Here is a 26,410-nt window from a genome sequence, read left to right on the forward strand (position 1 = left end):
TGAGGCTCCATAACTAGGGCCACCAGTTAGACTCTATCACATGTAATGCTGGGTTTTAAACTTGTATTTCAGTTGTTATCCTCCAGGGGACCCTATAGGCAGTTCACAATTTAATGAAGTGACCAGTTATACAATTCAGTGGACAATTGTGTCACTTATAAAAAACGAGTTTGTTGGCTTAATATTTAAGAGTCAAAGGAAGAAAGGTAAACATGGATCAATGTCAAATGCATGCACTACAAAAAACATGTCTGACTGAATGAGTGTGACAGTATTCATCTGCTACACCTCACCCAGGTGAATTTAATTTATTTTGCATAGCTTACAAATGAAAAATAAATCATGCAAGGACAATAGCAACAGACCTAACAATTAAAAACAAGCAAGCATCACATAAAGACTGAGATCTGCACCGAATGTAAATTGTGTATCATCAGGAGAAAAGACAGCCTTAAGCAACAGCTGGATTTCATTCAAGATTTAACAGATGCATTCTGAAATGCAGATATTCTCCTGGAAAAAAAAATTAATATCCAAAATTTTAAATAAACGATTAATAAAACGTCATTGCATCAGCGACACTTGACAGAAGTGAGTATTTCTTGTTTAGTTTCCTGTCTATGCACTGATTATTTATGTTATTTCCATATTCCATGCTCTCAAAAAATATGCATATTTTTGAAAGTAGCCAGTGCAACCTGGTAGTACCCTACTTACTGAAACCCTCCTTCTCCGGATGATGGCGTGGCTGATGTATGTACTGCCCTGCATGGGTTCCCATTCACAGTCTCCACCCGCACAGTTCAGATTAGATTCCTAGCCGTGTGATGGCATCCCTGCTCTAGTGTCTCGGCTCTATATGATATCTGACAGACCTAATTGGAGGTCATATACTTCAGGAACAATGGTAATGCTAGTTCATCTCTTTGGCCATTAGGTTGAAGAATGGGGAGTTATATGAAATCCATTTAGCCTTACATCGGAGTGATTTTTGCTCACCAGGAGCCACCAGGATGGGATCTCGAATGCTAAAAACTGTCATTAGAGCGATTGTCATCTAAAATGAGTTTGGCTATTGGCTAGTGAGAGTGACCAAAGTAAATGACAGTGGAGGCTGAACTTGCAATAGCCTCTGAAATTGCATTCCTTTACTTTTCAAGCTAAGGGTTTTTTTTTTTGTTTTTTGTAAAGTTGCAATGGGTCACCGGGCTCAGCTTTTTGTTATTTTATTTTTATTTTGTTTCATTTTTTGCCTCACTATGAAGCCTAGTGTTGCCATTTCAGTTTTTTTCTTCAGTATTGTGAAGTCGTAAGGTTTTATAGTAGTATGTCCCTATGTCAAGTTAAACAGTGGACAGTTCTTTCAATAGGGAGAGAATGACTGCGGCTTTCAGTATTCTCCTCTTTTGGTTAGGCCTTATGATGTGTGCATTGTGTTATGATTATTAAATAGATAATTACATGTTTATTTATTATTATTTATTTATTTTATTTTCACATTCAATAGATAAGCCATTCATTTTTTTTTTTTGGTGGAGACCTAAGTTTGCAGTCATATATACAGTATGTGAAATTTCTGACTCAATGGAAAAAAGTAAAAAAATTATCACATATGAGCTTCCCTAAAAATGCAACCAGTACATTTGAACACCATTTTTTTTAAGTAATTGTAGTTTTCAAGCTACAGTTATCTTCAGGTTAGCACCTTGGCTGGAGTTTCAGTGTGAAGTAATTGGTAGTTTGTAAAACTACACTTTCAAAGTGGTTTTCCCTACACTGTCCTTCAAGCACGATTAAGTATTTGACAGTATTTGTCCACTAATGTCTAAATTGTAATGCGCAGAGAGAATAAGCTCATCAGAGGTCATTGACAAATGCCTACCTTATAATTCCGCATTTAAGCTCATCCAGCTCATCCACATGATTGAAATATCACTGATCCAAAATGGTATCTCAAAGAATTGTGTTTGGGAAAGGGATTAATGAAGTTCCACAAACCCAATGAAAAATAAAAAAGAAAACATAATAAAAATGAAATTTTACCACTGCCTTCAATCTATAATGTTAATCACTTCTGTGTGCAAGGTAGTACAATCTCATTAAGGCCTAATATAGACACTGCACTGTGGATTGTATTTGTTTCATTCATAGTACAAAAGCCATTCATTTGTGGTTTTAATTGACAGGCTGCATGGCTGGGCTTGGTAAACTGACGTTTGTATACCTATACATCATAATTTTAAGATGTGTCAGAGGTGGGATTTCAGTCTGCTTTTAGGGTTGTAAGGTTTGCTAACATATTCCTTTATTTTGCGCAACCTAATAAATGTACTTTTATGTTAATCACACAACAATTTCATTTGCTTTAACTGACTTCATTTTACAAAACTAATAAAGTTTGTATTAATACAGACCTGTTTAAACTGATAGTATGTTAAATGTGTGTACGTCATTACATTGAGTCAAATTTAGTATATGCATTAATCTTTTAGTGAACAAATGTCAGATATGTATAACAAAATAAAGACTCCATCTTGTTCTTCAGTAGATGCTTCAACTGATGGATCAGGCTCTAGTCTTAAGCAAAGAGGCTGCATGGTATGTTAATGCAGCATCATTAATTCAATTTGTCATTAAAATGTTCTAGCTAATGCACCAATCATTCAAGTTACCTCGTGATTTACAAGAAGTAAGCCTGGAACATGCTTGATGTGGTAACCATGGAAGCTGAAAATAAATGTATTCTGCACTGCTTGGTAAGGTTAAAACTGATGACAGCAAGCAAACAAAGACACCTGTTAGTCTGGCAATAGAGTTGACCTGTACTGAAATTTAATGCAGGCTTACTAAAACTTGTGTCCAAGAACTCCTAGGAGTGAATACTGTAGGAGGTAAAATGGAAGTGGGTCATATTACTGTTTTATTAAACTTGAAATTAATTAACTTATTTTAGTACAAAGTTTTAAATGCTTTTTATCTCATAAGATTTTTGATGGAAAATTGTCTTGGTGTATCAGCTGAATTAAAAATAAATAAAACATAGCACAGCACTCACCAGGGAAAACGTAAAAAAAAATATATTCATAATTGCTTCACAAGTTTCAAATTTAATATGGACTCATTTTAACTGCATGTGCTCTAATCGCCTTTCCTGGTTCCAAGACATATCGGTACTACATAATAAGCTGAAGGAAGGCTACTTTAATTTCCTGATTTACATGGACATTGCAGAGATTAAATGGGCCATGACTGTTTTTTTATGTCATTGGAATTTCATAGTAGTGACCTGATGGTGGCAGTTAGATGGAGTTATGAGTTAGATAAGGGCCATTAGCAATTTTTATACTTTTCCCATATTATAGATTTAAAATTAACCTTAGCTGGTATTGACACATTTGCCAGTGCTGTGATAAATTGATCCAGTATGATGGCATCACCATTTAGGCATACTTGGGTTCTGTTGCGGTAAAGGGCCGTTGCACTTTTTGAGAATAGAGGTTTTTGGACCCCGATCCTAAGCTAAAGGTCTATTATATATCTGGTGTTCAGCATCTTAACAGGTCCAGTCCCATTACCATTGGGCATGGCCATTCAGTGGCTTAGTGGCATTAATAACATTGTCGGTTCCACAAACAAAGATCCTCTTGTTTATAAAGTAAGCTACAAAATCTATAATTAATCTTGAAGCAATATACAAAGTGATGACATTTATCATCTATATTTAATATCAAAATAGCTTGTTGTTGATAGCATTGCCGTTTGAGCTCATTTTAGCTTGCAGGCTTTAGAGAAAATGCATTGCCTAATAAATTCCCTTTGTATGTAATATTAAACTTAAATAAACAATTTGTCATATGTTTGTTTTCTTGCATAAATAGATATCGTGTAATTGATAAGTAAACAAAACAGATGTGCCTGCGCACTCCAGCAATCAGTGAGAGAAGGTGGGGTGCTCGCCAACTGTGGAAAAGTACTGAGATGAAAAGGAATACAGTGGACTGATTCTAAGAAAGGGGAAGTCGGAGCACACATAAATGACAACGGCAAAGAACAAATTTGTTCTTACGCTCAGGCCTGTAATGCACGGAGAACAGGAACTGACGTTTCAGTGTTACCTGACGTCCTCCTCCGAGTTGACATCTTGTAATTGATATCTTGTGTGTTAGTTTAGGATGTGGCAGCTATCCCTTTAACCACCATAGCTGGTGATCTTAAACTGTTTTGCCAATCCCTGGACTCTTGGATTTGTGTGTGTGTGTGTGTGTGTGGAGGGGGAGATGGGGTCGTGAGCAGGATTTGTGTATGCTCTGACCACCGTCCTCCCATTCACTGTATGCTCTTTGGCCCATGTTTGATTTTGATTAGAGAGGATTACTGTGGGTTCTAAGCTGAGTTCTCTCAGAAGCTTACCTAGGCGTGCGAGTGGTGCACAGGTGCTGGAGGAGAAAGATTCTTTAATTGTAGTTATGCTTGACTGAAATGGCGCACGGAACGTGAAATGTATCAGCAGGAGAGGGATGAGAGTGGCAAGCCTTCAAAGCATATGGCTGTAAATCCCAATACAGGAGCATGTAACGAATGCAAACCGTTTGAGGATTTCCTCAGGCATTGGCTGGCTGCTTTGAAACCTCAGCCAAAAAAAACATTTTTCACTGAAGAAAGGGGTGCATGAACAAGGGGTGGTTGAGTTTCTGTGCATGTCAATTGGCTACTGATGTCATCTTTTTAGAGGTAGCCATCTTGACAGAGTTCAAGCTTCAGGGCCTTTTGGCTCATTTGCACATGACAAAATTCATTTTTCTTTGAAAGGACTGAACATGCGGTGCATTAATAGTGCGTTGGATGCCGGTGGTTTTGTGGTCACTCTGTCCTCCCTAAAACCAAAAGAACATGAACATAATGAATGCATTCTTCATCGATTTTGTCTTTGTCTGGACAATGTATTTATTAATCATTGTATTTTGTACGGCACAGATTTTTCTTCTGCTATTTTCAGTACCAGTATAACTTGGCTATATTTAATTCATGTTGCTTTAAATTCCTTCAGTGCATTGTATGCATTTATTGTAAGTAACATAAATCATTGTGGAAATCACACACAGGAAAATGTTCAGCATAAAAGAAAGTCTGATATAGCACTTGTATTTGTAACTGAGGAAATATTCTCTATATTGACCTCATATCAACACTTCAGCACAACCAGATTCCATTTAAAACCAGAAAGTGTGCTGTGCATTTCTGAGCATGTAATATGGGTTTTCAGTCTCAGTGTTCATATTTGTCTGTGTTGTGTTTTTAGTCTGTGACCTAGTCTATGTTCTGGTCAGTTACCTGGTCCGTGTTCTGGTTTGTGGTCTGGTCTGTGTTCTGTTTAGTTATCTGTTCTGTATCCTGGTCTGTGGTCTGGTATTAGCTATGTTTGGGGGTATGGTCTGTGATATGGTCTGTGACCTGAACTTACCTGATCCTTGCTTGCCTTGCTCTGACATTTTTCACTGGGGAATATATTTCTAATCCTTATCTCTTGAGTAAATAAAGTTCCTCTCATCTTTATGCAAAGGTTTTATTCACCATGCGGTAAATGTTTTCGTTGGTTTCTGGGATGTTCACTGCATTATACATAATTTGTGCATTTAAGACACTCATCAGTATTCTGTGTTTAATTTAAAAAACAGACTGATGTTCCAAAAATGTACACGGCTAGCCTGAGTGTTCCAAAAGCCTTCCAATTAGTTGAGATGCACTTGCTTTTTTCACATGTTGAGCAGCAGTTTTATGTTAATTGTTCAGTTTGCCGCCTGCTAGGCAAATGTGCTGTTAAACAGTTACAGTTTCCATGTACTCTTTGTTCAGGTAACCTGGCTGAAATAAAATGTGTTTTCCTTGTCATTAATCACAGTCCATGTCACCTCCACATAGAATATATCCAAGTCATGGACAGTTTTTGTTTTGTTTTTGTTTTTCCTATTAAACCTGAGGATATTACAACATACAGAAAATTATTTTTTTCAAAGAAGCTTACATTGGTCCTTCTTAATCTGCCGTATCATGACTCAAGGGAATTAAATAAGCAAAATTATTTCAGAAAGCCATTGGAACTGGACGGCATAATGACAGACAGCATAGTGCTGTGTGTATTTTCAGTTTAAGTGAAAACAATTTACCAAGCTTTTCAAATGGCCATTTCACACCAACATTTCAAAGTCAAAACAGCCACACAAATCAGTGGACTGTCAAGCCTCCAGCACGGAATCATCAACAGAAATTCGGCTCACTCACAGTTCGCACAGAATCAGATCAGACAGATCAGTGAGGACTGAGGTAGGGACACAGGCCTGGAAATGGCAAGCAGTATATTATATATAATCTCCTCCTCAAAAAGGGCCAAGATTTTTTCAGTAAAACTTTACTTGAACCCTTCGACATACGACTGACATAACATTGTCATACGCATGACTTAGCTGTCACAAGATGGCATAACAGATTATGTCAGTTTACGGCAAATGACATGAAACTGTCATCACTTTCATTGGTAGATGTTATGACGATAACATCTGTCATAACATTTACCGGCAAAAGCATGACAGTTTTATGTCAAACTGACATTGTCTCTTATGCCATCTTGTGACAACTGTCACAAGAAGGAAAGACTTTTCACCATACCTTGGCAAACTAACCATTATTTATGGAGGTAACTTTATGCAAGCTGAGACAGGTTCCAGCCACAAGGTTACATTTTTTTTGACAATATAAAAAAAAGTGCAAGTCAGTGCTCTGGGAAACATTGAACAGGTATAAAGTAAGCGTATTAAAATCTGACAAGATCTTTATTCCATTTTTATGATTTCCTGTAAAAAAAAACCACCCCTATGGTTTTAATCTCCATACAAAAAACTTTTAAAGGTCAGGCTGTGAAATACTAATTTTAATATATTATTAAAATAAAACATTAGTTATTAAGACTGGCATGTATATACATAGTTTACATGATGTACCCATGTAAACAAAGCCAAACTAGCAAGAACTAGTCCGATCTACATAATAGCATCTCAATTCACCATCCTTAAATTTCTAATACAGCCCAACAGCAGTGTGTTTTTTTTCATTTGCCCTGCCAAATATGCAATGTATGTATCCAGAGTCCCATGGTGACATCACCTTAAGCACAGTTTCTCATGAAAGATAAGCAAGTTGAACTGTCTTGCGCATTGAAGCTCCTGCCGAAAGTTCCCCAACGGTTGTGCCTGTCTCAAAGTCACTGAGGTCTCCTCTTGCAGCCATGCTAGCCATAATTAATGTCATCGGGACATCTTCAAAATTTTTAATACTGGGATTTTACTTTCCTAATTGGGTGGATTACCCTTGCTTGTGTGGGAGCCTCTGCTTTGCATACTTATAGTCCCTCATTTACCCAGGTGCTGGATTTCAGCTCATTATCTGCATGTTGTTCTAATTTGTTTGCGCTTCAATTTTTTTTTTTTTTTTCCTGTAGCCAAGTCAAACAGAACCACAAAACCTATATCATTTAGTGCGGTGTGTGCAATGACCTCAAAGAGCAGAATATGTACTTTAATTATGTACATTGGACATTTATATGCAGCATTATTCAGAAGGTCTATGCCCGTGTACATTGTTTGCACTTCATCCCATGTCATTCACTTCACAGACCATGACAGAAAGGATATTGGCAAGAAATGAACTAGTAAACAGGATTAAATGTTTTGAACAAAGCAGACCATGATGTACACAGTTTTATCCCAGTGCCTCAAATCCAAGTCTCAGTGTCTTAAAATGTGTACATATTGTATGAGTCTCCATCAGAGTAGATGTTTCCCATTGCAGTAATGTAGGTGTGTCATTAAAGGTATACTATGCAGGATGTTTTAGCCTTGCTATGGTCCTGCGTTTACAATCAAAGAAGTATCCTCCTCTGTCTTCAGCCCCACCCACTCACTTCAAATACCCCACATAACGTAGTGAGCTTGATAACTAGAGGTACTGTAATGTTAGTACCGTGAAATGAGCAACCCTGAGCAAAAGTAATAAGGCAGATTCAATTGTATCTTAATTCATTATGTTCATTATGCTTAATTAATTCCATTATGGCGAATGTAATAGTGTTTTTATCGTTGGGGGGTTCTATTTTGAACATGTCAGACCCTCACGAAAGTCCTTATTGTCGCTAGCTTCACACTGGAGACACATACAGGTCCACAGAAAACAAACCAAATCTGCATTGCTTCTCATCGCCTTGGCGAAATTCAGCTGACGCCAAGAAAAAGCAATTCCAGGGTTAACCCTCTAGCTCTTGAACAAGCCTCTCTGCATTGTTGTTGTTTCTGCTGAAACCTGAGGGGTGTACTACGGAGCGAGATTACGGGGTTAGTGAGCTGTTAAACTCTAACCCTGGGGTTTTCATATCGCAAAGTTGACTCACTTTAAATTGGGGCATATCGCCACGGTAACTTTGGCTAACCTGGTTCGAGGCAGGTTATGTTCAGGCTATCTGATTGAAACGTATGAAAGCACCACCCTTCGACCAGGCAACTCGGAAAAGGGCATATCCGTTCCTGAAGGCTCCCGTAGAGCTTGGGTGTGTTTTTGCAGGGCGGGGATTATTTAGACACAAAATAAATCTGCTGGCTTTCTCCATGGATCTACTATATGAAAGATATAGGCTACATTCTCAACGGAGGGAATATAGTATATTTGCAAGCTTCTTGAGCCATACATATCCATATCTGCTTCTCTTAATTATGGGACTCCCATAATCCTTGAGTTTATGAATAAACTTTGGTGTGATTGCTTCAGGCAATATTTCAAGTGCAAGGTTTAGGAGCTCTAGAGTGAGCATTTATTTCCAAAAAATTCCTTTGCCAGTGTATTACTTTCCATAAATTCAAAAATGACAGTGTCATAAAAACAAAAAGAATAATAATAAAATAAAACAGATGGAGCTTATGAATCTGTGGTTCACAGTGTTAATGCTGAAGAGTAAGTAAGGCAGGAAGATGAATGCTTTGTGTTTTATAAGCGTTGTTTCAGAGTGAAATACTATTTGGCTGCTCTAAACTGGACAGGGCCCATGCAGGGTTATGAAAAGAGGGTCTGTCCAGTGTAAGGTGTAAATAGTCCTTCTGTTCCTGTTCCTGTTTTTAATCAAGTGCCTCTTTACAGTCCCTGCTTTCCTCTCCACAGATTCTTAGTAAACAGCAGTGCGTCATATATGTAGCACTGACCCCGGTACTCTCCCAGTCCTGCCACCATTGTCACTGGTGTACCTGGGTTTTTATTTCCAGGAAACTGTTCCTGCAGTGAAGTGTCTTGTGTTGGAAAATGGCTTAATTAATCTTGTGCACCACAGTGTTGCCTGGTGTCAACCTTAACCTTAGGGGACAAAGCCCATCCAAATATGGGTTGGAACCAGATATATGCGGATAATATTTTCTATTCTAAGGATTTGTATTTTTATCACAGGAAGGATTAAACAAATATAAACATTAGAGACCTGGTATGTATGCTTTGGTGCTGGGCAGCAAACTTGCACCTCGGAGTTCATGCCTGGCACCAGCGTCTGCTGCTAAAAACTCAAATTTGAGACTTGTCATCTGGCTTGGTTTTCAGAGGTCCCTTAAGACTTGGAATCTGTTTTCAGAAAATCAGTCTTGAGGCTTGTTACCTAATTCAGTATTCAGAGCTCCCTTAAGAGTTGTAATCTGTTGCTGGAAACTCAATCTTGAGACGTGTTGCCGAATTCAGTGTTCAGAGGTCCCTTATGACTTTGAATCTGTGGCTATAAAAAACTCAATCTTGAGACTTGCTACCAAACTCAGTGCCCTTAAGACTTTGAATCTAGCTCTGAGTGAGCCGTAGGCTCTGACTCCGAGATCCAAGCATATGCATACCACAGTGCCCGGGACACTGTCACACTGTCAGGAGTCAGAGACAGAGGATTGTGTGTATGCTTTGGCAATATCTACAAATGTATTTCATGCCAATAAAGCATTTTGAATTTGAATTTGGATTAGGACATATGCACTGGCTAGAGAAGGTTCTTAGTAGCATGTCTGTAAGTATTTGTGAGGCTACAAAAGAGTTAGAGAGGAAGGTGCAGATGAGGTAAAAATATGATGGTTTATTAATAAACATAATCACCAGTTAGGTCAGTTAATGCGAATATGAACACATGCAATGCCTATAGCTGGACACGGGGTGACATGACATGATCATGTTTACCAACAAAGTGCATAACCAAATTATTCCATATGGCAATGACTATGGTACCAGGATGACTACTAAGCAGATTCTCCCTCAATGTTTCTTTGGACTTCCCTTACTACAATCCTGAGCAAGCCTTCCACACTCCACGGTTCCCTTTGTTTACACGAATAAGGGCTGGATGGGAACAGGCCTATAACACCTTGCCCCACCGCCAAGAGACCCCACTAATCCTCCAGCAAGAGAGAAACTACATAGTATACTCGCGATAGTGATAGTAATAAGATGCTTTGTAAGACGATGCGTGATCTTATGATTGCACCTATCATTTCTCTCGATACCTTTCTATGGAGGTCCCTTTGTGATCCAGACACATATGTACACATGTATGTACATATTCTTTACTTTGCATACTTGGGATCATAACCTCCCCATACCACATCATAACAGCTCCGTGTGCCTGTCCGTAATGTGGGTATTAGTCAGCCCAGTTCCCGGCTGACCCAGGGGTGCCGCTTGGTGTCCTGGCCATCTGTTTATTCTCCTTCCTCCAGGCTAGTAGTGTTGGTGGGTTAAAAAGGTTGCAAGGCTGTCCCACGGCCTAGGGGTTGCTGTGGTTCTGTTATATTGGGTGCGTCACAATACTATAACAAATCTATACCACCTCCTCTCCTCTGTGCCCCAAAAGCCGATCTTTTCGTCCTTGCTCCCTCCAGTGTCCCAATATCGCAGGAGATGAGCGAAGTGGCTTCAAATATGGCTCTACGCCTCCTCTGGTGAAGGATACATCGATGTATGCTACCGCGGTCTTTCCACATTTATAGGTGACATCACTGCCCACTCACAGTGTCAGATTCTGTGGGATTGAAAGACCATCCCACAGAATCTGACACAGTCCCAAGCGGAGATGGCAGAGAAATTGCATTTTCCCCAATTCTGCAAGACATTGTGTGTGGTTCAGTAGGTTATCACACATCAAGTCCTACCTGAAAGCTAGATTTCCTACAACAGATAACAAAATGTCAGTTCATTTTTGTGGCTCATATCCTATGGACAAATTTGGTCATTTAATACGGGCAAGCAGGTGTATTTATTTGCTTGTACATGAATGTTAGGTAAACATGGCAACTACGAATATTTGGAATATGCATTAATTAATTTATTCAACCAACCATTTCCAGAGGATGTATTTATTACCAGCAAATTTGATTTCCGATGTCATAGTGGGAAATAATTGTTTTTCAGTGTTAATGCCGAGCATTGGGAAACCATCACACATAATATGAAGCAACCTATCTGTTTCACTAATCTGTTGAAATGTTTCTTAATGTGTCTATATGAGATGAAATGAACTGGCAATGTAGGCTGCCACGATATAGCTGGGTGAATTTGCTCTCTGTGTATTCAGACATTGGGCACATTGGGATTCTGGAATTACTGTAAATTGTTATGTTTGTATACTTAGCTGTGCCGATTATGTATTAATTGGTGTCTTGACGTGAACCACAATATCAGATCCATGTTTGTACCAGCTACAATAGCAATTACTTCTACTTGAAACTTAAAAGGTATTTTGCAGCTTTAAATTGGCTGACCACGTGTACGGTCTGTGATTGCCTTTGGGACTATTTGTGGACTCTACAAAATATAAAAATCATGACTGGTCTATTTCATCAATAGTCACCGTCACATTTGATGACAGAGAAGCAGATAAGCTGTCCCAATTTTCTTCACGCCTCCTCATTCTCTCCTCCCCTCCTCTCCTCTCTTCCTCTACGCATACTTCTGTGTAGGAGAGGAGAGCCAGTGGGGGAGTGGAGGGAAGGATGTGAGGAGTGAAGAGTAATGGGACGCACCCCTGGTCTTTCCAGCTGCCATTTGCATGTTGTTTACAACCGACAGTGTGCGGGCAATGGAATTACTAAAGTCCAGAATGAAGAGAAAAGGTGCAGTTTGGTTAGAACTTTTACACCTTACACATCCTCTTCGGAAATGCTTGATTGGATTTAAATCAGGTGACTAACTTAGCCAATCCAAAACTTTCCACTTTTTCCCATTGTTGAATGCTTGGTTGCATTGGCAGTGTATTGGGGGCCATTGACTTGTTACAAGATAAAGCCCCTGCTGATGTGGTCGGAGGAATTTCTTTGTAACTAGCCAGACAAAATCTGTTACATTTCCAAATGTATTCTTCTGCTGCCATCCTCTGTTACATAATGAATAAAGATAAGTCAGCCCGTTCCAGAAGCAGCCAAACATGCCTTGACAGTATCTCTTCCATTTTTCACAGGTGAGGTGGTATGCTTTGGATCATGGTCTGTTCCTTCCTTTCTCCACACTTTTGATTTCCCATTGCTTTGGTAAAGGTTCATTCTGGTCTCATCTGTCCACAAACAAAACTCTTCTGACTCGTATCTGTATTTTTTGGTGAATTCTAATCAGGCCTTTAGATTCTTGCTGCTGATGAGAGGTTGCATCTTCGCGTATTGGCTCTATAATTCTGTCAGCCCTGTCGTCTGGAGATTGTTGGTAATGTCACTGACCATTGTTTTAGGGTTTTTCTTCACTGCATTTAGGATTTGTCTGTCATCAACTGCAATTGTCTTCCTTTGCCTATCTGGATGGTGTTTATTTCTGAGTCCACCAGTAGTTTTATCAGTAATTTTGCTTTTTCAAGACTTTCCAAATTGCTCTGCTTGATATACCCAGTTTCTGTCCTATCCTTCTTAATGAATTCCTCTGTCCTCTCAGCTTACAGATGAGTTGTTTTTCAGCCATAGTTGGTCCCCTGGTCTTCATGAAGGTGTATGCTGCTGACTCCAAATGAAATCCCCACAGATGAAAACAAAGGTTAAAACCAAGACTAGACACTTGGTGCCATTTTTTGTGTGAATATTTAATGCAAAATGTAACACCTGAGCAACTGTTAACACCTGTGTGTCATCTGTATCCAAATTTTGCACAGCTGAAAAGGAAGGGACTCAACATGAAAATCGATAAAATGGTAATACATATGCACGTGTAAATCCAGTGAAATAAAATCTGTATTTTTTGTATCATATTCACCTTTGGTCTCAAATCCAGATACCTTAACTATATAGCAAAAATAACAAATTCCTCTCTACACTTCCCATACTTTTGGAAGGAACTGTATTTTCCACTTTGTTTCTGCTTTGTGAAGGTTTTTAATCACATTCCGGTTGATGGTAATCTCGGCTCTTTGGGCTAAATTGCACATTACAGACACTCGCGCAGTCCTCTAATCACTTGCACAAAAGAAAGACCGGCACCTGCAACCATTTAGCGTTTAGCTCACATTGCGGTCCTGTGAAATTATCAAAGATGGATTGGCGGGGAGAATCAGGCACAGTGCCGGCAGATCGGTAAACAGGTTCACACCTCTTTTCCACTTTCTTTTTGACGGCTCTAGGTCAAGTTGAGCTCTTTTTTTTCGTAGAACCGTGGGCTTTCGGTGGATCGGTAGTGATAAAGGAAACAAAAGGGTGTCTTTTTCTGTACGTTTTTGACATTCTCAAGCCTTTATCGGGGGCGCGTGTGTGAGAGGGAGGCTCCGTGATCTGCAGTCACGAAGCCACTTTTCCAGCGTGTCTCATTTCAGAAAATGTCTCATAATGGTCACACCGCTGCATCTAAAAGGGGGATTTGCCTCAGCAGTTACAATCTCACAGCAGCAATGATGGAGTTGTGCAGTTCCATGTTATCTTTTTATTTTGCGCTATGCTATATTATGGCAAAGTGTGACTTTTTTGCATCTCTAAGGCCTAAGTTCTAGTCAAAGCTACTTCGGAATACATTTGAATTTGTAATATCTCCCTCTAGGAACATATACAGCAAGGCTGTCAATGCTCTCACTCAGTTATCCTTCAGTAGTTCCCACTTTTATCAATTTCCATGCATGCTAAATTTTGGTCCGCTAGTTCAGGTGCTCTCTTGCATGCGATGATGAGTTTCCATGTATTTTATCTCCAGAATTCCTAGGCAAACTTGGCTTTGCATTTGCATTCATTCATTTAGCAGATGCTCATAGCAACTTGCAAAAATGCTTACATACAGGTTTTTTGCAACAGTCAGAGCCAATGCTAAGTCATCTGTGTCACAATAGTCAGTACTGAAACTTAAACATAACTTCAATTGTCACTCTCGGTGAAAAAGAGAGATTTAGAATATAGTGCTTTAAGCAGCAGATGGGTTTTTGTAGATATAGTGATAGATGTGACACGCGTAGGGCTACTAGATCTGCTATACACGCAAGTGTTTGTTGAAGATTTAATGGACTGAGGTGGGGTGATGGTGGTTGTCAGCTGACACCCAAGAACACAAGCAGTGCCTAAAGTTGCTAGATCACTAGACAATCATCTTTTGGGTATTTCTATTCACAAATGATTTCCGCGCAATCTTCAGAGGTTCTGCCCTCAGGTCAGCTTACAGAAATATAATGTACTTCAATATATTATAAATATGTGGATCTATGTGGAAAATATATTTCACAGAAGTGCAATATAGTGCTATATGTTCAAGTGGAAATAATTATTGCATTTGCCAATATATTAAGTGTTCTGATAGATAATACATTGATCTCAATATATTTTACAATATATTCCAGTGCCATTGGGGAGTTTCAGTCCCCGAGTTCATACCATCTCAGGAAGTTGGGGAAATCCTGCATCATAAGATTTTCCACTCGTGTCAAAGTGGAAGTATGTGTTCAGAGGCAGACACACTGTATTTTTGTTGAACCCCTGAAAGAAAGTACACAGCATTCAGTATTTATTACTTGTACTGATGGCACAGGTAGGTGGAGCAGAGGATACGTTTGTTCATCCTTCCATGAAAGGGATTTCTGGGAAAAAAGGATGGACACATTTGGATTGAAATTGGTGAAACGGTCGACTTTTTGTTGTAGATAATAACTTGACTTTGGAATGACTTTGGAACTGACAACTCTTATAGAGTATAGTGGCAGATGTATGTAGCCCGTAGTTTATAATGTATTTCTACTTCTTTTCCAGCATGTAAAAATGATTTTATTCTGCTGCTCAGATGCAGTTTTGTCTGCATTTTTGTGCTGAAAACAGGACAGAAGATCTGTTAAAGTGTGTGTGTGTGTGTGTGTGTGTGTGTGAGAGAGAGAGAGGGGGTTCAGAAGTACTTTAAAAGCAAGCCAGAAAATCTTTCAGACAATTTCAATGTAACAATGGTGATCTGCAACAGGAAGTTGTACAAAACTGCCAATCTTTCAGGAGATTTCAATATAAGAGATATTTTTCTGAGAGTAGGAACTGCATTTTAAGTTCAGGAGGCTCGCATAACGTCCAGAATTATTTGACTGTCTTGGATCATGTTGCCAGTCTGATATTAACCCATCACTGAGATGGAATACTTGATTAAAATGAGTTGTCTACCAGGAATAGTGCCTCCTACAACTGTCTCCTCCAGGAACAACTTAATTTTCACAGAAATCCACCCATTCAAGTACTAAGTAAATCCAACTCTGCTTAGACAAGAGCAGATCCCTTCTGTGTAAACAGTAAGCAGTTCTGACAGATAGATGACAATTATATCATAGTAGACCTATACTGGATGTAAGTGTTACGTTTAAAAAAGGTGTACCAATTGATTAGCCCTTTCTTTGACTGTATATGGGCTATGAAAAAGGGACGATGGACAAGACTCCCCTTTCAGCGTCTATAGAACTGAGAGAACGATTTGAAAAGAACAATTAACTTCTTTGGTTATGGCTCACATTTAACTTCAGTCACTGACATGGATTCCAGTTTAATAGCACATCATTTTAAAAATAATAATTTTTTTCCCTAAGTTGTCTTTAAATTGCAGTTTAATGTTTATTAATGGTTTAAGAATGCTTTTTCGAGTTCCGGTCAGCTTAAAAAACTGAAATCAGCTACACCAGGTTATTAACTGCACCAATATGCATTTCAAAATAAAAATTTGATGTGTAACTTGAATCGCATTACACCTTGTATACATTGTTGTTGAAGTACTAAACTTACCTATATCTTGCAACTTCTGTAGAACTTCTACAGATGTCTTTTCATTTCTTTGTCATTATTTATTTATTTATGTATTTAATATTTTATATGTTGCAAATGCATGTTTCCAACTGTGAAAATTAAATTCAAACCGTAGTTGTTTATCATTCTAGGTGGTTGGTGTATTGCATTAAGTGTAGCTTCAGTACCTCGACTACCTATACTACAAGGGATTTTTAAAATTGTTTTTAATTTTAGTTCCACAATAATTAATGGACACCTGAGAAAACTTGCCTAATTATTTCTGGTGTTTCTTGATAAAAACAAGGACAAAGTGTCTCCCCTCCCTCCACACACCAAGCAACTTGAGCAAGGTGAATTAATTTTCCTGCCTGTAGCTCCTTAATGGACTTAATTTACTTCTAATTGAGAGGATTTGTAGAAATTGGCCATTGTGAAATTTGATCAGTTCACTGATTGATGTTTTGATCTGGCGCCCACGCAAGACACAAATTGTAATTCAGTTATAATTGACTAATAAATATTAAATGAGTCAATAATGGCCTGCCATCGGGTCCTTGATGAAAGATATAAATTGCCACAGTCCGAGCTCTGTGTACATTTACCATTGTGATTGGATTTCTGAAGCACGGTATACTGACACCGTGCAGACACACAACCTAAATAATGAATGTGAGGCAACCACATGTGGAACAGGTCATGTGGTCCTAGGTTCTGCAGCAGTAATCTCAACACTCTTCAGCAATGGCACTTCACGCAACTGCTTTTTTTTCAAAGCTTTTTTTATCCTTTCTCCCCTTAGACCACTTGTACATTTATTTTTCTTACTATGATTTGGATTTTAAAAGATATATTTCAATATAGCCTCATCTGTAGTTCATGAAAATGCAGTTTGTTACATATATGCTAAAATTATATGCTAAAATTAGCAGAATTAGTGACAAAAATATAACATATGCATTGTTCTGTATTTTTGCAATATATTTCATTGTCCAGTGTGTTCTGCTATTGCATTTAAAAGTTTACTTTGGAGAGACTGGCATTAGTTTGTTGATTTGCTTCCAATTTACTGCTTTGCTATATAATTTGACACAGAAAATGTATTCCTTGATTTGTGAATTCAGAATTTTGACCGGAATTAGTTTTATTTCCCATCAGTAACCCCTGAATGGTCTTAAATAAAAGACATTTCCAGCTTGCAAAATAGTATGCAGTCAATTGTATTTGAGTATAGTGTGTTAATGAGTAAACAGTGCATGCTATAACGCCTGATTACACAGACTACAATGAGCTCAAGAAAAGACCAAGAAATATAATGGACAGTTTCTTTATACTTTGCAGTTTCGACCCTGACGGCTTTTTTTCTTTCATACAGGGGTGTGATGTGACTCAGTTGTAAGACTCCAATACCCGTCAGTCCATTCTACAAAAATAACATTAACACCGGTCCCAAGTGGAAGCTCTGCTGACAAATGTTCTAAATCGGATTTCGAAAGCGAACGTCTTCAGTCGGTTTCCGACGCACGGAATGGCCGACGGTCTCTGCGAATACCTCTGTGAGGCCGCCGGTAGAGCGCAGGGAAGGAAGCGCGGATGTAAACAGCGGTGTGTGGCTGCGCTCGCTGACGCGTGGCAGAGAACCGCCGGGGCCAAACTCCGGGCTCGGCTCCTCCTCGGCGGCCACAGTAGACCGCGCGCAATTTAATTACCGCCATTCGTCAAGCCGAGCGGGAGGGCCTTTCGACCGGCGCGGACGCGGGGGGGAAATTCCAGATAGCACGCCTCGCACGTAATGGCCTGCTCGCGACGCCGCGCTCTCGCGGCAGTCCGTCGACGTCTTGAACCGTGGCAGAGGCCGCGCGAGTGGGCGCTCGAACTGTTTTTTCTTTCGCGCTCGATTAGGCTCCGGAGCAGGAAGGCGGCAAGGCGTTTGCTGCTTGCTGAATTGTAGCCGGAGAGTGCAAGTTTCTGAGAAGATTAAGCTCGTTTGCCCTTTTTCAGATGGTCCGCGGGGGGGCTCTGGGTGTGGGAGGGGGTGTGCTGGGTTGTGGAGGAACATGAGGGGGAGGGGTGTCATTCACGACTCTTAACTTGTTTGGACAGGTTTTTAACACTGTTCTACTTTCCGGGGCTGTCTGTCTTCGCTTACCCGTTCAAGTTTATGGGTTCAAATAAATAGTGCTGTCTCCTCTTGGAATGTGTGCACACAGTGATTTACAGGTGCAGTCACTGCGGTTTACACATTGATTTTGTGTATCATATGGGCCTACCTGACTTTCCATTGGCTATGTAGGTTGCTGAACCACTTAAATTCAGTCTAAACTTACGTGAACCACAGTGTATGTGCATTTTCACCATACGCTTAGGAACTGTGCCAAGCAAACAAGCTGTATGTGGACAGTTTGCTCTAGTACTGAATAGTATGTATTTCCAGGACGGTTAGACCTACGGTAGATCGAAGGTCCAGAGCACAAGGGTTTTCCCTAGGACACAGCACCACCCCCAGTGTCCCTTGGTGCAGATCCAACCTGGCGGACGAAACGTCACCTCTCCGCTCTCTGCGCAGGTGGTGAAGATGATGATCATTGTGGTCGTGACCTTCGCCATCTGCTGGCTGCCGTATCACATCTACTTCATCATCACCGGGGTCAACAAGCTGCTGAACAAGTGGAAGTACATCCAGCAGGTGTACCTGTCTGTGCTGTGGCTGGCCATGAGCTCCACGATGTACAACCCCATCATCTACTGCTGCCTCAATAGCAGGTAGGTGCAGAGGGGACTCCTGCACTGCAGCTGGTTCCTCTGTGGCAGGGCTCAGAACCCTGCTGTGGGAAAAGAGAGCGGCTATAATGCAGTGAAACAATGCAGCGCAATACAAAGCTATATAGTATTGCTTCATTCAGCTGCCTATAGGCAATTCATTATGGGCATGTGTGCTTTTGTGTGTATTTGAGAAGGGGGGGAGGTGGGAGTTATCAATCTGTTCACAATGCTGCTTTACTTGGAATGAGCAGTGATATTTATTTCTACTTTTGACTCCTCGTTTTAGATTTTTCCAGTTGGCTGCCCATCTCCTAAAGTTGAGAAAATAATGAGATACCATTTCCAAAAAAAAAAAAACAATTTAAAATTCTAAGTGAAAGGAGCATTGTGACAGATTAACATTGAGACTGAGTTCTGGTAGTGATAAGCTCTCGTTTGCGAATGATGTGTGCAATGCATGCTGATGAACTTGTTGTCAGTATATTTTTAGTAAGGTAGGTAGCGGGTGGGGGGGGGGGGGTGCTTGGTGTTGGCAAACAAGACTGCTAGTTTTATTTAGCTTTGAATAACAAGTGTGTTCCCCAAACATTTTTTTTAAACAAGCATTCTGTCTTTGTGGGCATACATTCTGTATAGCTGAGCTAAGTTTTGATGTGAAATTACAGCTGTCTGAAGATTGGCTTTTTTCAACAGCCATTTGGTTTTTTATTATGGTGGCCTTTAGTGCACCAGCTCTTCAGCTATGTATTGGATCGTCTTGTGAATGTGTACCTCATTCCATACATGGATAATTAAATGTCTATAGTTTCATTTTTTCCCTATAGCTTCTTCACAGTTAAGTGTTTTGTTATGGCAACCCAGAGAGTGCAGCTCCTTCCCTTTTAAGTTGTGAAACAGCAGGTCTTGAAGACCCGGTAAGACAGAATTATTGCTTGAGGCAAGGTACAGTATGTACTGTAGAGGACATCAGCGAAAAGATGTGCCACCAGTGTAGCTGAATTAATTTGCAGGGAGCAGGGATGAGGCAGCTACAGCTTCAACTATCAACTTTTTTCTGTAGAAATGCATTAACTTTTTGCCGAGAAACATGGGTCACCTTAAGACCTCCACCAAAAGAAGCATTGTACAGGGTGTCCAGAACTAATAAGCCATTCGGTCATGCTGAAGTTAGATTTTCTGTTATGTTCCGGAAAAATTAGAGTTGCAATCCATGCCGGGTGTGTATTCAGTCGGGCATTAAAAGCCTTGCGATTATCCCTTCTTAGCCTGCACCAATTATTGCCCCTTCAGGGTTTTTCACAGTGTGGTAGACCTCAAAAGAAGATTGTTCAGGAAGGTGTAAGAAGAAAAGAGAACAATAACAAGACATATTATAGATCAGTCCTCCTTCCAGTACTGCCCTTTGTCAGGTTGAAAGAGTCCTGACGTGAACCAGTGCATTGGAAATATGTTTCTTATGTGTTCTTGTGGGAACCAGAGCAATTTAACCTGCACCCCTCAGCATGCTCACTCTGCTCAATAAGTGGAAGTAATGACAGCAACAGTCAAGTCTATTCATGAGGAAGAAAAGATTTGCGTTCAGTTTATGTCGTAGGAGACAGAGAATGCGCCAAATAATGCATCTGTCAGGTACACATTGAGTACCCCCATTATCACAGACTATACCTCCATTTTCACAGACTACAGCTAAATTAATGACTCACTAAATGCTAGAAAATAGGACAAAAACAGATTTTTGGCATGCACACCATGGGTCAGGACTGAGCGTAGGAAACTCTGCAAAGCCAGTGTATTCATACATTTACATGTAAATAACTGTTTGTTGTAAACGCGGATGGGTGACAGTTGTGGGGGGGCTCCTGCTCATTCGCCGTCTCCTTTTGCGGCACGTCCAGGTTCCGGGCGGGGTTCAAGCGAGCCTTCCGCTGGTGCCCCTTCATCAAGGTGTCCAGCTACGACGAGCTGGAGCTGCGCAGCACCCGCCTGCACCCCACCCGCCAGAGCAGCATGTACACCCTCTCCCGCGTGGAGTCCAGCGTGGCGGTGGCCTACGACCCCGCCGACGGGGACCACCCCCAGGCCGCCCGCAAGAAGAGCGCCCCCCACCGCCACGCCGGCGCCAACGGCTGCCCCGCCAACGGCGCCAAGCCCGCCCCGAGGGCGGGCCTCTACAGCGCCCCCAACGCCTCGCCCGAGGAGTTCTCCTGAAGGGCGATGGCGACGGCGTCGGAGAAAAGGCTGCTGGGATTGGTCTCCGGGGGGAACGCATCACACAGTTACTCCAGGAACGCAGATTCCCAGGGATTCACTCCTCCCTGTTAACGCATGGTGGATTCCTGTGGGAATCTGTATTCATGTTGTCGTTGTTGTTTTTCTGTTTGCATATTTCCCGATGATTCCTCCTAGGTTAATTGGAATGCTTCATTTCCCCAGGAGCTTGTGAAGAGTTTGTTTCGTGCTTATACCTGTCTTAAAGTTATGTTTGCAAGAAACAATTAGTATTTTTAAAGAAACCCACACATTTTGTATGCTGCAGGCAATTACTTTTCAGGGGACGTCAAACATACAGTATTTATTTTCCAGATCAAGAATTTATAATTTATGATTTGTTCTCTAATTGGAATCTTTCTAGCCAATTATTTTGCTCTTGGTGGATGCCATAATATTTAACTCTTATTCGCTTTTTGGAATGATTCGGATAATTTTATTATGTTACAGTAGAAAGGTTCTAAGTTTTCGTTTTTTAACAAAATATGGAATTGAGAGTGTGGCTGCCAAACATTGAGTATGTAAAGTAAATACATAGAGAAATACAACCCCTTTCTATTTCAAGAGTCCTTTATCAATAAAATATAACAGTTGGTCAGCTTAGCTGGCTTATGTTTTCTAGCTGTAAGCATATGGTCCAGTGGTTATCTGAACCTAGCTATCCTGGTGTTTACTGCAAGCTTATTTATCTGCCTACCTATTGATAAATCCAAGTCTGAAATGAATATTCTTATCTCTCGCTGTCCCCCAAACTCTCATGGTAAGAAGATGCTCCAGTATAACATATAAATCATATCAAATTGCTAAGAATATGGATTCATTGAGATGAAATGAGAGGTGCATTCTTTCAGAGAATGTGTGGAATACCTTGCTCAAGCAGAACACTGACCTACTGTGTTAACCCCCCCCCCCCCAACTGTTCCTTTTTGCATGCTGTCCCTGAATCATGAGTGGCACTGTTGTCAGGGCATTGAGTGGTGCACACGCTCATCTTCAAGTCTGCCGAAGAAGAAGCAGCAGTGGTTGTTGTATGCAGGGAAAAAAATGGCTGCTGTCACATTTGTTTGCTCATGGTCTCCAGCAATCGTCGTTATTTAACAATAACAAAAATGAAAAAAATATTTTCTAATTCGAGCATATGCAGACTTACCCATCACTCAGACTGTGTCATTAATGTTAGGGCATAAAATCTAATTAACTTATTCCAGACTAATGCACAAAGCCCATGCAGGGCTCTAATTATCATTTCTTAGCAGCCATTCAGCTGTGCAGGGTATTTCATATAGTTGGCAAGAGTAGAGAATATCCCCTTGTTTCCAGATGGTACCTGGAGCGGGAGATTGTGCATGAAGTATCTCCTGTCCAAACCCTGAAATGAAGGATGACCCTTTGTTTTTGCCTGTATGTTATACAGAAGATTGTGGAAAATGTGTTATTATTAGGGAAATGATTTGGCTTATTTATGATCTAAGGAAACCTATATTTGAGAATATAAAATCTGTATTTGAAATTAATAATAACTGTTTCCCTAATAAAATGTAATGTTTGTCTAGGAAAATCTAAAACACTTCCGTCAAACTATGGAGTTCATTTTTGAATATTTGTGAATGTGTTGGTCGTGTTTGACAAATAAATTATAATTATTAATATACTTAGTTTTATATATTGTTGTTGGACATTTTAATATTTGTGCATGTATAATTTTGAATATTTTGAAAATATGTTATATATAACACATGCATTTTTTTCGCCATACCCTATTGAATTTGTTTAATTTTTACATTATATTCTTTCTCTATAATGAAAAATCACTCTCATGAATGCTTATGTGTTTCCTTTCTATGGAGTCAACTATATTTGGCTGCCTCATGCCACTGTATATCAGTGTGTAATGCGTATTATCTTCAGACAAGACCTGCTACACTTCTGCTTTTAAAATTTTCTAAATAACTAAATGTTTCCATTTTGTGTTATTCAGTTTTTCAACCACAGATGTATATACAAATGGTCATATCCGACAAGCACATATGGCTTTTTCTAATGGCTTTTGGTTACTGTATCTCTAATCATACCCTGTACTGTGATAAAGCAACAGTTGTATTTACACAGTTCCTCGGAAGGTTGTACCATTTAAAGACAGAGCTTCCGAAAGTCAGGCTTGGCACATTTGTGTATGCCGATGTTTGTTCCAGCCTATTCCCTTGGGGCGACTGGGCTGCCAAAAAATCCATCAGTCAGGTACACGTTGAATACCGTTTTCATTTTTCCATTTTCACAGACTATACCTCCATTTTCACAGACTACAGCTAAATTAATGACTCGCTAAATGCTAGAAAGTAGGCCAAAAACAGATTTTCGGCATGCACACCATGCGTCAGGACCGAACATCGGAAATTCTGTAAAGCCAGGGTATTCATACATTTACAATTAAATACCTGTGTGTTGTAAAACCCCGGGTTTTTTTCTCAGTTTTTGCTCCTTCAGTCTTGTTTTTACTGTGTCACTATTACAGGAACGACAGTTCTTGTTCTTACATAATGTATTTTTTCTGATTTTCTTATTTTATTTATGATTTCTTTTTTCTCCTTCAATGAATGCAACCTAATCTCTGTGGCTTTGCACGAAACACATATATATCAAGATGCATGAAATGCTAAATTTGTAGCAATCAGTCATTTACAGTGTTTGCCAAACAGTGGTTCAAATTTAGCTAGTTTTTTTTATTTTTTATTTTTTATGTGTGCTATACTTATGCTACCTCGTATTTGCACTTTAAGTGATATGCTATTATTACTACCCTTAATTGGTCTGTTACGGTATTTATTTTAGTTTTACACCATTTTTTATTAAAACAGTTATTATCAGTCGGTGCAATAGACTTTGGATACTTTGGAAATGTCCCCATTAGACTGTTGCTGTTCAACTGAAAAGCCAAAGCTGGGCTGTGAGTTGATTTATGTGACTGTGTTTGTCATATTTTTTTGTCCTCCTGGTCTCCTTTTGTTATAAAGAACATTATACAATCGGAATTTGCTTTTCTTTTTATGACTGCATTCATTAATTTTGTAAATTCATTGTACCCACTTTTTGGTTTTTTTCCTCTGTGTGTACGTATGAGACGTCTTTTCCTGTGGAAGTCAGGGTCTGTTGTTTGCAGTGATGACGTCCATGGTGCCTGCTGCCGGGGGTTGAGAGAAACACACTTCCTGGTGTTTATGTCTGCTTCACCTTCTGAAGCTTTGAAATCCCCGTGGTTCTGCTTGAGGCGGTTCTGTACAAACCTCCACTGCTTTGCCAATTAATTTCTCTTCAGCGTGGTTGTATATACTAATTTTGGCTGGGGCATTGTTTTATGAGAGACACCAGAAGTCTTAATGTGCTGCAGCCTGCACAGTAGGAAAATATGACTCAACTGGAATGGAATCCAATTGGAATGTATGGTTTTTTATGATGTTTGTATACTTTTCTCATCAAATTGTTTGGGGAAAGGTGAAAATATAGGGAAACTGTTTTGTTTTTGCTTACGTGCCCGGCCATTGTCCAGAGCTTGGGTTTGGTATGTTCAACAACATACAACCTTGGAGCGTATTCATTCATTTATCAATCTCCTTCAGTGAGGTTCATATTAAATCTTAAGTGCCAATAGTTGGATTGCAGAGCAGTTTTGTTTGATTCTTTTTTTCAGAGAACAACTGTATGTTTTCTTTGACTCTGAAGATGTGCTTCAAAGCTGCTGTAGCACTGAAAAGCAATGTGGCTTGTAGTTACACCATAAAGAAGATTGTATTGTAGGTGTTAAGTGTGTCACAAATTAACCTATTCAAATGTCATAGTGCATCGTGTGTCTGTGTTTGTGTCAGTACCACTTTTACATGAGGTTCATTCTGAATAATGAACATGTGATGATTTCTTTTTCTTTTTTTCAATACAAATATTGTTTTGATTTGGTGAATGTTGCTTTGAATTATAGTACATGAAGATACTGAGCAATGTTGAGTCATAATGTGTTTACTTTTAAGTGAATGTGCGTATTACAAGAATTCAAAAATATCTTTAAAAAACATGGGATTTAACAAAAGTTTTGTCCCCCCAGAATTCTATTTGTTTGATACTTTCCATTGTAGAGCATTCTGTATGTTATCTCTTAAGCTATCAGCCCTGTGATTCAACCAAAATCCAAGCAGTACCAATCCACGGTTTCATCTCTTGATTGCATTGAGTGATAATCCTTTTGTGTTGTGTGATCCTTAAATCCGTGCTATAAATAGAAATGTCACTCACACTGTGGTTATATTTAAGAAAAGGGCAGAAGGTTCATTTCAAACAATTTGGGTTCATTTTAGATGATCCACTTGACTGGTGAAATGTACCTGCATTTTCCTTTGCATACTGTAAAATTATTTTGTAAAATATTGTAATATTGTATTCTCTCTCTCTCTCTCTCTCTCTCTCTCTCTACAGTATTGTTATTGTTACAGTAGATTCACAGAATGTATAGAATTTTTAAAGACATCATGAAAGTATTATTCAAGAATGTATAGAAATACATACCAACAACATGCATTATTATTATTATTATTATTATTATTATTATTATTATTTCATTTGAAAGAAGAACATTTCTAAATGTTTCAATGCTATGCCATTCTGATGCAGTGCACTGTGTTACTTTTAATGAAATGTAAATGTGTATTGACTTACTAAAGTAATTGTATGTTTGAACAAGTATAAGTATGTGAATACATTTTTAGTCTTTGTTTATGTGTAAAACAAACTGACTGCATCATTCCAGAAAATGTTTTAGCATATGTGTGTTGTGTTAAAACATGAAGGATATTATCATATTGTATGCAGCCTTGGAAACAGGCCGTATACCTACTCATTCATCTTAATTGTTAAAAACATTTCAAAAGTTGTATGTCTGATGTGTGTAATTATTATTATTATTTGTTGGCTTAGGGCACTTACATGACGTCATGAAGGACGTGTAAAAAATTATGCTTATTGTATGCTGTCAATGTAGTGTATTCATTTTTGTTAGAAAAATTCATCTGAGAAATTAATGTTAGCAAGTTAGCTCAATGGTACTTGCCTGGCATCGAGAAAAAGGCACTTGAAGGTGATGAATA

At 39.3% G+C, this 26,410-nt stretch overlaps 1 protein-coding gene across 1 annotated transcript in view; it reads left to right on the forward strand.

Annotated features, from left to right (window-relative positions):
- The window catches only part of tacr3a (tachykinin receptor 3a), a 37,484-nt gene extending 11,288 nt beyond the window's left edge, over positions 1–26,196 (forward strand). Inside the window, exons 4-5 of the mRNA XM_064335118.1 lie at positions 18,817–19,013; positions 20,909–26,196. Coding sequence (XP_064191188.1) covers positions 18,817–19,013; positions 20,909–21,221 — 510 coding nt within the window. The 3' untranslated portion in view covers positions 21,222–26,196. The remainder of the gene's footprint in view (positions 1–18,816; positions 19,014–20,908) is intronic.
- The last annotated feature ends 214 nt before the right edge of the window (positions 26,197–26,410 follow it).

Source organism: Anguilla rostrata, chromosome 5 (assembly GCF_018555375.3).
Source record: "Anguilla rostrata isolate EN2019 chromosome 5, ASM1855537v3, whole genome shotgun sequence".
Classification (NCBI taxonomy): Eukaryota; Metazoa; Chordata; class Actinopteri; order Anguilliformes; family Anguillidae; genus Anguilla; species Anguilla rostrata.